This window comes from Phoca vitulina, unplaced genomic scaffold (genome assembly GCF_004348235.1).
Source record: "Phoca vitulina isolate PV1807 unplaced genomic scaffold, GSC_HSeal_1.0 scaffold9, whole genome shotgun sequence".
Taxonomy (NCBI): Eukaryota; Metazoa; Chordata; class Mammalia; order Carnivora; family Phocidae; genus Phoca; species Phoca vitulina.
The window spans coordinates 57,772,800-57,788,060 of record NW_022589712.1 but is presented as its reverse complement, the minus strand read 5'-3'; the positions used below and the strand labels follow the sequence as shown (position 1 = coordinate 57,788,060).

Here is a 15,261-nt window from a genome sequence, read left to right as displayed (position 1 = left end):
CATGATTCATTGTTTGCATGTAACACCCAGTGCTCCATGCAGTACGTGCCCTCTTTAATACCCATCACCAGGCTAACCCATCCCCCCACCCCCCTCCCCTCTAGAACCCTCAGTTTGTTTCTCAGAGTCCATAGTCTCTCATGGTTCGTCTCCCCCTCCGATTTCCCTCCCTTCATTTCTCCCTTCCTACTATCTTCTTTTTTTTTTTTTTTTTTAACATATAATGTATTATTTGTTTCAGAGGTACAGGTCTGTGATTCAACAGTCTTACATAATTCACAGTGCTCAAATTTTATCAAATGTCTGTGTTTTAACAAGCAAGAAAAGAATACTGCCTCATCATTTCTTAAACTGTTTTTTGTTTCTTCTGATGATTTTTTTTTTAATGCCTTTTAAAACATTTCTAACATCCTCTTGCTGCTAATTTCTCTGTGGAATTGCTATTCCTTCTGGCTTTTCCCTGAGTCCCTGCCATATATCACCCTCCATTCTTCTTTTGGCTGCAGCTGTTCAGTTGTCAAATCCAGTAGGTGAAGATTATCAAACTATTTTCTCTCCTGAGTAAAGTTGCATCACCCTCACCTCCTGCTCTTTGCCTTCTTTGAATTAATTTCCTGAATGGCATGGGATTCAGTTTAAAAAAAAAAAAAATGTTGTAATGAAAGTTTTTTATGTCCTGGTTTGTGATTTATAATTTGTTTGATCAAGTATAAAACTCAGAAGTATAAATGTCAAGAGTTAACTGATACTGCTTAATCAGTCATTTCCAATTGATGTCAGTCTATTAACCTGCTGACTAAAAGGACATCACAGAGTATTAGTTTGCATTTGGTTTTAGAGTCCTCTATGATTTCTTCCTTAATAATGTTCACAGCAGTGTACCATTACAGTTTTTTGCTTCAGTTTACATTCTTATTGTCCCTGAACCTGTGTAATTCACAGTGGGAAGGGTAGTGTTGATTCAGACAAAATTTTGATCCATGTATTTTGGCAGGCATAATGTATACTTCTATGTCATATCACAGTTGCCCCATTTTGTGCTTTTGTAAGTGGAACCAATTGACAATCCTATACAGATATCTTAGCAGTTATCTAAAAATTTCCTACCATATTCAATGTTTTTCTACAAAGAAGTAATAGTCTTAACAATTAGAAGTAATAATGATATATTTGGGGAATTTATTTAGTATAACAGATCTTCTTAGTATTTTCATATGTATAATTGTATATGGCATGCTTTTTACATACATTTTTTTATTTTTTTAAATGTGTATCCCAACTCTAGGGGGAGGTAAAAAATCATGATCTCATTTTGCCCTGAGGCAAACCAAAGCCTAAGACTGTATTATTCATGATTCTTTCAATTCCAGTTGTCTAAAATTCCTTTAGTAATAGCAAAAAGAAAGCACATTGGTCTTCTAGCTTGTAACGTACGGGATAATCTGTCTTCAGATACCTTTGGATTCAGGTGCACAAAGAAAGCCATAAACAGGTTCCTCTACATCTTTCACCTCCTCTTTTGTTTATATTGGCTTCATTCTCAGGCAACAGTGCAGAGGTGGCATCAAGGTTTAAAAAAATCACTGGTACAGAACTCCGAGAGAAAGAATGTACCTTTTTTCCCAAATGGCTCCCTCAGAAAGCCTTGTCACTTGGCCATGCCTGAAGCAGTGCTTGTTATCAGGTCTGGAACACTTGGAGCTAAGCTATTGGGTCAGAGAATGGACTCAGGGGGAAGAGGTTCTGCTTCAAAAGAAGAGATGCCAAGCAGGCAAAACAATAGATTCCATCAAAGATGTTGCATGACTTAATTGGAATCCTGTTTTTGGTCTTCACTTCCATGTTATTCTTTTAGTCTTCCACTTAGATCAGTTCTCACATGAAATGATATATAAAGACTCAACTTTAGGGAAGTCCTTTAATATTTATCCTGTAAAAGGACAAGCATATTCTAATGTCTGAAAGGAGATGTTAGGAATCTCAGAATGTGAACACAGTATAATCTTAAAAAAAAAAAAAAAAAAAACTTATGAGAATTCTGATTGACCTTTTCCCTTGATCCCACCATTCTTTCCAACTTTTGTTTTCTTAGTTTTTTCCCACGCCTTTGTTTTTTGAAGCTATGGATATTAATAGAAAACTCTTCCAAATGATGACGACTTTCTAACATAGTAGGTACTACTGCATACAAAACTAGATAGCCCCATATTGGCCTGCATTTGGCATTATGAAGAATTTGGGTTTACTTGTTTGTTCCACTCACCTACGATGAATACCCCAAGGGTCTAAATCATCTTTGATTTCTCAGTTTTATTGCTCAAGCTTATAATTGTGTTTGATGTCAGTAACACGACAATAACATTAATAAATGCTGTTGAATGAGTGACTCAAACTGTAAAGCACTTAGAGACAAATGAAAAAAGACAATTGGAAGAGTATATGTTCCTATGGGAAAAGAGATTCAAGTGACCTAAGAATGAGTAAACGAAGGCATTTCTTCGTGGTACTAAAACAATAATTAGTTAAATCAACGTATTTTCCAATGTAGAAAATAACCATGTTAACTAAAATAGTGAAGAGATGGGAAGTCTTCAAATTAGGGGTCTAAGGTACGCTGTAAAATATGAGTATGCAAATCAATCCCTCTGTTTTCCTCAAAGATGTTTGCCTCATCTAAATTGATATGAATTGCTAACATACTTGAGAGTCTCACTCTTCTCTATAAATTATGACATAAAGAGCTTTATAGTTCACACTTTTGTAAATTTATCCAATTCAGTCCTTACAGCTCTATAAGGTAGATTACTATTCTATTTATTTTAAAGATGAGGAAATAACACTAAGGAAGATAACATGACTTCCCATAATGACTAATAAGTTACATAATTAAAGTACTAAGTCCCATTAGTTTAAATGTTCACGTAAATACTAAATGAAAATTTTATTTTTTCGCATTTCTGTGAGAAGTTACTATTACAATTTTTTATAGAGTGATAAGCACAATACAAAAAAAACCAAAACACACAATAAGAACATGAAAAGTTATAAAGGACATATATGAATACGATTTATTTGCATATCTATTGTTTTATTTTTCCAGAAATGTCTTTATTAATTTCTTCGCTATCCTTCAAATCATGCTTAAAATAGATCTTTACTATAATTTGATTTTTGGTTTGAGTAAATGATATATGAAGTTTAGTTTCTCAATTTTTATAGGCATTTGGATTTAGTATTTACATGAATGTTTAAACTCATGTACCCAAATTTCTGGTGTATTTTTGGTGTGCATATTTCTAGATCTCAAATTAGAAATAATCAGTCTGTTAACAACATAGAAATCAATTTTAATTCATCATATTGAAAAGAGAAAATATAAACAATATCGATGAATATAAATTTTTAAGTGCAAGAAGCTAATTTGAGCTCCGAATATCAAAAGAATTGGATATATTGGAGATCAGCTGGAAGGACAAAGAATACTTCCCCTTGATATTGACTCTTCTCTAGATCAATAGTAGTTCCAAATGTAGTAAAAAGCAGACGAGATTTAACAGGGCCTAAATTATTAAGGTTAGTGCATTGTTGCTAGAGAGTTCATTAACAATCCTATCAATACAGTGTTCTTCATGGACGTTAGTAAGAGCTTCATGGAATATTTTAAAAGAGAATGAGATATCTCAAAGGACTGATCTTGGTTGAAAAAATTTAATTAGGTAAGAATAATTACATTAGTTAAATGAAACTTTTAATTGAAAACCTGTTGGCATTTTCTGACCTGCTTCACAGCTTTCCCTAGTCTTTTATATTTAAGAAGTGAAGAGTTTCTCTACATGGCATTTGAGAAACATCTAAACATCCCGGAATTTGTATATAAAAGTTTAAAGGAATTTAGAAAGTGTGGCAGTAAAAAAAAAAATAAATAAATAAAATAATAATAATAATAATAATAGGATTTTCTGCTTGGGAAATGGTGCATTTTAAAGATATATGTAGGAAAGAAAGAAAATTATATAGAAATATTCATGGTAAAAAAAAAAAAAAAAAAAAGAAATATTCATGGTAAATACATATAATTCTTGGAAATAATGCAAAATAGTCATCTCTTAAAGCTTTCACAATTGTAATGTTAAAACTCCATGGACTGAATTTCAGACCATATAATGCTCTAAAAGCTCACAGGAAAATATTGCTGTTTGTGAAATTATTTTGTTGAGTGTTGTTAAGGAAAATGTCATCCAGCAAAAGTTCTTGCAAAATTAATGGCCAAAAATTGAATAATATAAACATCAAGGGCCAATGAAAACTCTTACTGTCAAAATTAGCGTAAATCACATTTTAGATTGTATTTTACTAGTTGCTATTCAAAACAGGTTAATTAACTGTCACTACTTTCTGGTAGCTTTTAGCTTAGCCAGAGAACATTGGTTTGAAGAGACATAAGCATTTATTCAAATTCACAAATTCACAGGGACATCAAGCAAATGAATCTGTTAATCATTCTTGGCATTAATCCTGGCCCAGACCTGTTTCTTTGCTGAATCCCAGCAACGCTATCTTCCAGTACCATCTTCTTCACTTCATCTTCAGAGCATTGCTGAAACTTGATTTTTGTAGCTCATCAATTTGGCTGTGAAGCTGAAACCCATTCTATTCTTTTCCCTTCTCTTTTTTAATATCTTCCCCTTTTTAGCCTTCATGGATGCTGAATACCATACGGGTATCTACAAAAATTCATATTCCTTTTAAAGATCTCTCATCCTGCAGTTTTTGGCATCTCCTTTTATTCAACTAATCTGCAATAGAGGAATCCCTCTGGTCAGCTAAAAAACATGAAGTATTGGCATATCCATATTCTTACTGTGTAAGAGGACACAAAAGAAGATAAAAACCTGGGATCTTAGTGAATGAATTTGGATAGGAGAGAAAGGGTGTTGGTTTTCCTCTGCAGAGTATTGGGAAGCTAGGGTGGGCTTTAATGTGGATGGATACTTTAATAGTGAAGTTAAAACAACAAAGAAAATATAATACAAGTATTAGAAGACTTTATTGGGTCACACAGGAATTAGGTAGAGTATGGAGCACAGACAATGGATAAAGAAAAGTGACTTTTGATTGCCCTTATTTATTAATTCATAGGAAATGTTGATATAAAAGTTTATCAAACAAGCACATAAAGCATAAATAATTTTGGGGAGAAGATAGATAAATTAAGATTACGATTGTATTACAAAGGCCAAAATAAAATTGGAATGAAATGTAAGTTTCCTAGGGCTACACATGTAAGCCACAAAACCCCTTAAAATCCAGCTGGTTCCAGCCCCTCTTCTTACGGGTGACAAGAAAGACTTACTGAAGACAAGAAAAAATACCAGGCAGATTTGTCGGCTGTGTAAGTAACTATCCTACAGCAGCCCTTCCTTTAGTAACAAATTCAAGACACAATAATACTTTACCACTTACATTTATTCTTAAATTCTAAATTCGTCAGGTAACGTGTATGTATGTAGTTTTAGTGTGTGTCTTTTTTTAGCTTGGAATTGTGGCATTGTGTGCATGTCACATTTTATAGGGATCACATTGTTGTTGTATGGTAATTTCCTTCTTGCTCCTTTCCCTTTCAGAACTTGGTCTGCTCTCTTGAACAGCATGAGTTCTGTTCCCTCATTTAGGGTAACAGTGGGTGCAGAAGGGTTGAAACATTATACTTTCTAAACCAGTTCCTTGTTTTGGATCGTAGCCATCTTGAAGAGATTACCGCTCTTCTGGTGATCATCATCATCATCGTCTAACACCTGCCTGTGCACCATGGGCCAGAGACTGTGCACACTGCTTTAATGTATTATCTCATGCAGTCTGTGCGGTTCACGCAGCTGCTGGTAAAGAACTCTGTTTCAGAGTAGTACAAAGAGCCGGCAACAGAGAAAGCATGACGGCAGCTGCAGTGTAACTGGGAGAATTGTCTCTGACAATTGGCTCCCGACTGGGTCTGAGGGCATTTCTTCTCCAGTCCCCTCCGTTCAGTTAGCAGCCACTGCGCACCTGCTCTGAGCCGGGCAGGGTGCTGGGTTCAGTGCGCCAGCTGAATGACTGAACACCAGGCTGCCTTCCATGTGGGATCCTCACCCTTGCCCAGAGGGGTGGATGATTCTCTGTCGCATGTAGGCTTGTGCTGACTGCACAAGGGAGCTCCAGAGGTCAGAATCCACCCTTTCTCCCCTGCCCTTAATGTCCTTAATATCTTCTAATTGAAGGATAATATTTGTAATTGTTTATCTCCTGGAACTATCAGGTTTTTAAAAGTGATTTTCCAACAAGGACGAGAGAGGGCAGATCATCATTTTTTATGTCCAGTTATAAAAGGTGGAAACAAGGCAAAGTGGATTTAATTTTTTTTTTATTATTTGTTTTAGATAAAGGATCAAGTCAATGAAAGAGCCAGAATTTATAAACTTAAATTCCATTTGTTAGTCCATGGTGCTCTTTGTGCTGTGCACTGTACTTCAGATGGGAATTCAGACATGAGCAAAATCTGAGACCCAGGGGTTCCAGAATGGATCTGCCACCTGCCAGCTAGCGTTCAGATCTCAGAGGGCACCTGCCTGCACCTATTTAATGGAAAGATAAATGTGTTCACGGAACTGTTACTATAAATTCATTTGGAAACGGGACAGAGGCTGAACTCACATTCCTCCCAGGTCTGAGCTGCTGGTGGATTTGGTTCACTGGGCCTCTGGGAGGTAATGCATTCTAGCTAGGTGGCCAAGTGTGATTACTATTCAGGGCTTCCTAATACCCATTTCTTTTACAATTCAAACGAACTTTTGGGTTGAATTTGTCAATTTGTTGAAAAATGCTTTTATACACTTACTGTGGGCATGGCAATGTATGGAGTACCGTGCAGGGTATTACAAAAATAGGCATGGTTATTACCCAAAAGATGCTTGTGGTCTAGAAGGAAAGAAAAGAAGTGAGGAGGCATAAACAGTTTTATTAAAACTAGAATGTGCAATGAAGAAAGAAGATACGGATCAGTGATGCTTAGTTTGGGCGGATTCTAGATACTTCTAGAATAAAATGAAATCTAGGAACCATCTTTTCAGAAAAATGCATGATCACTCTCTAATTTTAAATAGCTGTGCCAGAGTAAAATCGACATACTATAAACTTCCCATATTTGAACTGTACAAGTTTATAAGTTTTGACATATGTTGTACCCATGAAACCATCACTAAATCAAGATATAAACGTGTATCACATCGCTCTTAAGAGTGATTACATTTAAATGTAAATTATTGCATACAACATTGGGTGTGTTTGGAACCTAGGCCAAGAGCCCAACTATGCAAAAACTGCTTAAGCAGAATGACATTGTCACAAATGTAACTCTGCTCAGCATAATAGAGAAATAAATTGTGAAAGGTTATGTTCCGTGTTCCCTCCATGAAAATTCAGTCGGGGTACCCAAAACCCACACTACTTGGGAAACAGAGGAATGCTCTTCTCATTGGAAAGAAAAATAAATACTTTTGGTAGTCTTGTTTTGTTTTGTTTTTGCTAAGAGAAGTCTTTAGTATTTCTGAGAGATTTTATGTACCAATAGTCCCTTGTATGTTTATATGGAGTTCAGGGATTGTTCATTTCCAGCTATTTGCTTCATGTTTCACATAAATAAAACCTATCTTTAAATTTGTTGTAACTCCTGTCTCTCTCAGAACTTTACCAAGGAGGTGTTTAATGATGATGACTATAGTGATCAAAACCAGAAATAACATATGCAGTCGACATGGACATCCTTGGTAATGACTGCTTTGTACCAAATGCTTCTGTAAATGAAGTCTAAATATATGGAAACGTTTTGACCATTCACAGCATCTATGATTATTCCTGCTTTTATATGTTGGGAAATGGTTCAATTATACATACCAAATCAAAAGTAGTAAACAATGGTAATTTTTGTCATTTGAGACTTTTGAGAGTATCTAATTCCCCTGATTCTTCAATTACTTAAAAATGCATAGTGGACTTTTCCACAGCGTAAAAGAAATATGAACTGTTCTTTCAATACTTGAAAGTCTCATCAGACTTGAGGTTACTTGAGATAGATGAAATCATCCTGGGTGACTAAACCAATATCTGTGCCAATAGCTCAGCCATAGAAATGAGCATTTGTCACTCTGCCACCTGCACTTCCCATACACACTCCATGCCTGAAAGTATGAGACTCGGTATAAGATAAACCCAGCAGTAAGGTAGGGAGATGGTTAGTGCGTATTTAAAATGGACGTGAAGGCACTGCTTATGATCTTTTCAAGCCACCCGTTTAGATCACTACAGTTTAATTGAAATGTGTAGGACTACATCACACAATTTTAAAGGTTTGTAAAGCAAGTTTTTGGCTGACAGACATTCTTTGTAGGTTAACTAACTTATTTTGGAAAGAAAAATAAAGTTCCAACTGCAGTCTAGTCTGAGGTAGTCTCTCAAGGGTGTTGCTATTACTATCGATAGATACTTGACTTAGCAGTGAAGCATGGAGGTTTGTACTTAGATCTGTCTAGACCTACCTGGTCTGCACTGCCTTCTGAGCTGTATTCCCAGGGCGAAGAGATATTCTATCTTTCCAGTAAGTGTGATCTATTTATATATAAGTGAGTAATTATTCTTAAAAGTGAGAAAATGGGACAGATTGTTTTATCTTCATTGCTGACTTTTTTTTTTCTCTGCTTAGCTTTTATCTTTGTAATTTAGGGTGCGAGTGACTACAATTTTATCTAAACCCCTCATATGGATTTTTTTTTAAAGATTTTATTTATTTATTTGACAGAGAGAAACACAGCGAGAGAGGGAACACAAGCAGGGGGAGTCGGAGAGGGAGAAGCAGGCTTCCCGCTGAGCAGGGAGCCTGATGCGGGGCTCGATCCCAGGACCCTTAGATCATGACCTGAGCTGAAGGCAGACACTTAATGACTGAGCCACCCAGGCGCCCCCCCATATGGATTTTAATGACCAAATTGTACACATATTCCATTTTAATTTAACCAGTTAAATTACAGTTATGTGTAACCCTGAAGCTTTCTTTAGAGGTAGCTATGCTGTAAAAGAAAAAAATGTGACTTGGGAGTCAAAGGAACTTTTATTTGTATCTCAGCTCAGAGACATACCCTCTTTGGGACCTGGGGACATAATTGTCTCGTGTTCAGCAGAGCCTCCAAATATATGAGACCTGCTGTCATCAGCTTATCCTCCATTGCCTTTCATAGTTTCAGTAGGAATAAGCTTAAGAGAGGTAGTTGGTTATGATAGTTCAGATAGTGGGTCTAAGAATTAGGTCTTGCCTGTGTCTTGTTTCTAAGTCTTATTTCTGCCAGAGTCTTGTTATGATAGTTTGGACAGTAGTTCAAAGAGCCAAGCATTGCCTGAGTCTTGTTTTCTGAGTCTTTTTTCTCAAGGTGATGAGACCTTGAGAAAATTACTTTAACCTTGCTAAGCTTCAGTTTCCTTCTTTCTAAAATCATAATAGTAGTATCACCTAAAACATATGGTCTTGGTAGAATTAAATGAGACAATGCAGGTAAAGAAATCGACACAGTTGTGTAGTATAGAGTAAGCATGCAATATAATTTGATAGTAATAGTAATATCAAAATAATAAAGTAATTAACCTGTGTGTCTCCTGTACTTTTTTCCTCTTCTCTTCCACCCCTCCCTTTTTTCCCTCCTATTTTCCATCAAGAGAAAAGTCAAGGCAAGGGACTATAAAGCCAATATGAGAGGGTGGAAGACTTAGCAAGAGCAGCTCATTCAATCTCTACAATTTAGAGTTGGGAGTAAGAGACGCCCCTTAAGCCTGATCTTGAAAGACATTCTAAAACCTTTACCTTTTGAGAACCCCCTGAGCAGCAACTGCATAGAAGAAATCTACTTTCATGAAGTCATTCCTGGTTAATGTTACTTCCTGACTAACCTATTATTGACCCAAACCCATACATTGATGTATTCCTTTTTTGTGAGGTTGTATTTATCCATTCTCCACAATCTATACATTTCCCTACTTTGCAGCCCATTTTTGTTATATATTTACCACTTATCAAAACATGATGTAGATTAATACATTCAAGTACTTATTGATATTTCTCATATTTTGTAACTTTAAAAATCATTTAAACCATTTTGCTTTATTAAATGTAGAGCTCTGAGCAAAAACCAGAGAGAAAGCTGTGAACTGTGGGTAGATTGTCTGGATTCAAATCCAACTCCACCTCTACATGCTAGGAGCTTAGGCCAGTTACTTAACTGTTCTCTGCCTCAATTTTCTACTTGGTACAAACTCAATGGATTTTCAACTGGATGATGGTTGCAAAAATTTAAAGGGAATGATTTAAAGAGAATGCCTCATATGTAGTAAATACTAAATGGGTGTTAAGTAATACTATTACTAGTATAAGACAGATTTTCAAGCATATGCATTCCTGTGAAAATAAGAAAAACACTTTTGAAACACTAGGGTTTTCTCACTACTTTTCAAAGGTGAAAGAATTTGCATATGTATGGTTTTGCAAAGAAGACAGTAAAGTTGAGTCTGACAGGATAGCAAGTATAAATGGAAAATAACTCCATATTATTACATAAAACGACCAGTCTAAAAGTAGGACAGAAATAACACTCTAAACTGGTGAAAATATCATAGAGAGTAGTTTCAGAAGTTCTGTGTATCCCTTTATCATAAATCAACATATTTTAAACTGGAAATTGAAGAAGTAATTTGCTCAGCAACTTTTTAACTATTTAGAATTTTTTTCTCTAGTATTTACCTTCTACTTAATAAATACTTTCTTTTATAATTACATTTAAAATCACAAATCTCAAATAGTTTTATTATCAACTAGTGTGTCCTCTGCTCTTGATGCTGAAACTATGTACCAAAAACAATTTTTCAAACGCTTAATTTGACAAAATTCTTCCTTAACATTGTCATTTTAGGTAAGATTACTCTTCTAGGATTTTCATATAAGTCCTATAAGATCATGTAAGTCAGTAAATCATGGCAGAATAGTAACAAATATCATACTTATTTTAGTTATTTTGTGGAACTAGATCAAAATTTTCATCTTGAAAATTATCAAATGGTATTTAGCAAACTCCTATCTTAAAGAAACTGTAGAAAATAAATAAAAAGAAAAAAATTTAAATTCTATTAATAACTAACTTTCAAGAGTAATCATTGGTTTCATTTTAGTGTATTTTCTTCATTTCGATCTGCTGTTGCTGTTGATATAACATGTTATATGGTGGTTAAGAATACTAGCTGTGAGCAGAGAGGCTGAGTCTGGGGCCTCGCTACTTGTTAACTGTGTGACTTTGCTTCGTTACTTAACATCTGTCAAACTTGGTTTCATCATTTGTAAAATGGGAACAAGAGTAGCGCTTTTATTAAACCATTATTGTGAGAATTATATAAATTAAGTAGTCCATATGAAGTACCCGTAAAGATATATGAAGGCTTATGCTGATCATACAGCTCTGTATAATCTATTTTTACACTTAGCATCATATTCACATGTGATTTCTTGTCTAACTGATTATTTTTCAAAACATGGTTCTTAGTGGTTATATAAAACATTGCGATTTTACTCTATTTCCTTAGCTTGAACATTCAGCAGGTTTCCACTTTTTAAAAAAAATAAATCATGTACATAGCTTTTGTTCTTATCTCTGATTTGCTTAGGGCAAATTCCAGAAAGAAATTACTGGGTTAAAAAGAACATGGATATTTTTAAGGCTCTTTTGTGGTTTTGCAAAATTGTCCTTTATCTTCCCCCGAGTAGTGTGTGAAAGTGTTCATGCCTCTTTACCTTTGTTCACAGTGATTTTTTTTTTAATTCATTTTATTTTGAAATCAAATGTGTCTTTCATAGCTTGGTAACTGTTTTTATGACCACCTGTGTGCTATCTAAGATATGCCCCCTGAATGTTACCTCAGGCCAAAGACAAATATCAGTCTAATCCTCAGGCTCATGATATATGCCCGTATCAACTCCATGATCCTAGTTTCACTCTGCAGCCATCAGAGGATGCGAAAGTAGTCAGCTGGTATTTACAAAGTGAAGGTTAGGAATCTGAGCTATATTCCCCAAAGATTTATGAACTATAAAATGGCATTCTTATTATGTTCTGTCACTGCATTGTGCTCTTTAGCTGTCTTCCATTTTATGTGGTAAAGCTCCCTAGGATCCATTTGCATGAAAGCGACTGTGTGTACTCATTTTGTATTGTGTGGTGGCAAACGCTATAATCTACAGGGTTCCTATTCATTTTGGAATTCATTTCACAGCTCACTAATTGTGTGAATGAGAAGAGGAAATATATGCTTTTATTCTGAAGCATGCCAAGCAGATGGCACAAAAGTTCATTGCTAGCATTACAGTTAGTGTGGTCCTCTTCGGGTAGGTTGTGAGCCTGGCATCGATCCGTCAGACACAAAGCAAGGGTCCATTTAACACAGCAGTTAACCGTCACTGAGCCTCTGGTTTGTTATGACTTATAAACATTTTGTTTTTTATCATCAACTTCTAAAGTGGTCAGTCATTTGAGCAGGTGCAAACAGTAGAATTCATATCCGTCTTACTTGAGAAGACAAAATGAACTTTTATTCATATGGAAATTTGGGGAAAAGAAAACAGTACAGGGGATTAAGCTTAGTTTCTTAAAAGGGGATTACTACATGTATTGAGATTCAAAACTGTAGCATCATTTCTGAGATTGAACCTTTTGAAAAATTAAGTTGAAGCAAAGATCGGGGATTATAGCTAAGCTTTTTAGGTGAATCTCCTTTCAAATCTCTTTTGTTTTTCCTGTGCAAGGAAATTGTTTATTTACTTTTATATACAATATGTCATTTATGTAAACATTCAAAATGTTTCCAATTGCATTCATCCTATGTGTGTGCATATGCGTGTGTGTGTATATGTGTGTGTAGTGAGACAATCAAACAGAGCTAGAGGGGGTGACAAAAAAATAAAATAATGAATGTCTTCACACATTGCCTACTTTAACGGAGATCCTAGGACAATATGAACCTGGGTTATTACCTCAGGAAAGGGAAGGTAGGTCAGGTGTTCTAAGGGAGCTGATGTAGTAATTTGATCACAGTATCTTATTTAAGAGAACCAGAGCATCGGAAATACTGTTGTCTCCCTTATGTGAAGGTAAAATGAGTATATATGTCTCTCACTCCTTCCTTCCCTCCCCTTTCATACCTCCTACCGTGGGTTTCGCTTGTTGTATTGACTCCATATTTCCTTTTTCTCGGCTTTCAGACTGATGCTGCTCTAATGTATGATGCTGTGCACGTGGTGTCTGTGGGCGTCCAACAGTTTCCCCAGATGACAGTCAGCTCCTTACAGTGTAATAGACACAAACCCTGGCGCTTCGGGACCCGTTTTATGAGCCTAATTAAAGAGGTATGTCAGAAGAAGCACATCTGCCTAGTCTCTTTTGTCCTCAAGGTGAATGCATTGAGATTATTTCAGGTTTCCTAACAGGTGACCTTTTACCTTTATCTTTTGAATTAAACTTTCTGTCTTCCTCCATATAGGCAAAATTAACAATTTAACTAAATGATGTGGGACAAAAGGGGGAAAATTACATGACAAATAAATGGGTATCTTTCAAAATATGTATGATTGTGTAAACAGATGAAAATCTGTGACCTATGATTCATGACATTGTTAGTTTTCACCTTCCTGAATCTTTATGTGTATTACTTTTCATTTATGTGGAGATATAGTTTAAAGAATGTTCATATTTTAGGCAACAGTTTTTAACATGAATGCCATTTGCACTCCAATAAATCATATGTCTTAAAGAATTGTTATTTAGATCTATGGTTCCTAAATATAATGTCTAGTTATTTTAATTCTATTAGCAGTTAACATAAAACAGATACCTGGATTCACAAGAGTGCAAAGTTTACTTCATATTGCCTAATTCAATCATTCTTATGGCCATTTATCATTTCTGATTACAACTGTCATGGTTATAGACCAAGAATGCCCACAGTGAAGAAAAAAAAGGCAAAATTCTGAGGATCACACACACACACACACACACACACACACACACACACACACGTTCTTCCTAGTTATCCTATCATGAAGGAAATCTTATGTCAGCTTAGGATACATTTCATTTGATTATAACAGGAGTTTTTCTATGAAAATGTAACTGGAAAAATTTAATCTTTGCTAGGAAAATCACAGGGATTATCCCCATATAAGATTTTTCTTAATGGCTTTAAAGAAATCATCAATTCAGCATATAATAAATTATTCATCTCGAAAATAAAAGTGAAATTGGGTCATAGTTAAGAATCTCCAGGTCCTTTGCCAAGAATATCCATGAATTTTCCTTGTGTGATTTTTAATGTCCTCTCAGATGGGTGAAATGACACTCCCTGATGAATATGTAGTTCATTTATTTGTTTCACATTCTACCTTTATGTCTGGTTTAAAACTGAGCATCAGAGAGCTGCAGACATAGTGCACGGGTTTGGCTGCTGAAAGAATTGCTTTCTGAGTGCAGCACCTGAGTATTGAGGTGTGTGTCACACAGTCCTATAAGAAACAGTTGTATGAAACTCACTACTGTATTCATCGTAAGTTGTTGTCGAGGACGTTGTCCACTAACTCACATGGTGAGCCTCTTTATGAGGACCAACAGGAGACATTCCTCTCAGGTTTTAATGCCAGGAAAAGCTGAGCTTCTCCTGGGCGGTTGGAATGTCTCAAATTATGGACCCTGTATATTGTGTTTATATCATATTTTCTTCATTGCTTTGGTTTCTAGGAAGTTCAGAATTAAATTTGTGATTGTATTTTGTTAGTTGTGCATTCTTACCCGATAAACATTTCTTTATGCTGCCTCTATCCCAGATTGTTTTTTTAACTATTGTCTACTTCTACTTCTGTATTTCTTGATCAAATTATTTATTTTTATACTAATATGCATTTTTGTTAATCACCTTAAATTATTTTCTTTGGAAAAGGATGGGTTAAAAATATCTTTTGCTTCCTTATTGGAAACCAGTTAACAGATGTTTAAACTCAGTGATGACATGTTGCTATATGTATATAGATATGTATTATAATTGTTTCTGTTTTATTTGTAATTTATTAGCCTAAAACTATTTTCAAATCCTTATACCTAAGTACAGAAATACATGGAGACTAACAAATGTAGCAATAATGATATCCATTTGTAG

General features: G+C 35.2%; 1 protein-coding gene across 7 annotated transcripts in view; it reads left to right on the top strand.

The window, feature by feature from the left end:
- Positions 1-15,261, top strand: part of GRIK2 (glutamate ionotropic receptor kainate type subunit 2) — a 1,100,253-nt gene that overhangs the window by 821,056 nt on the left and 263,936 nt on the right. For all 7 annotated transcript variants that reach the window (XM_032408162.1, XM_032408165.1, XM_032408164.1 and 4 more), the window contains one exon: positions 13,319-13,462. In XM_032408162.1, coding sequence (XP_032264053.1) covers positions 13,319-13,462 — 144 coding nt within the window. The remainder of the gene's footprint in view (positions 1-13,318; positions 13,463-15,261) is intronic.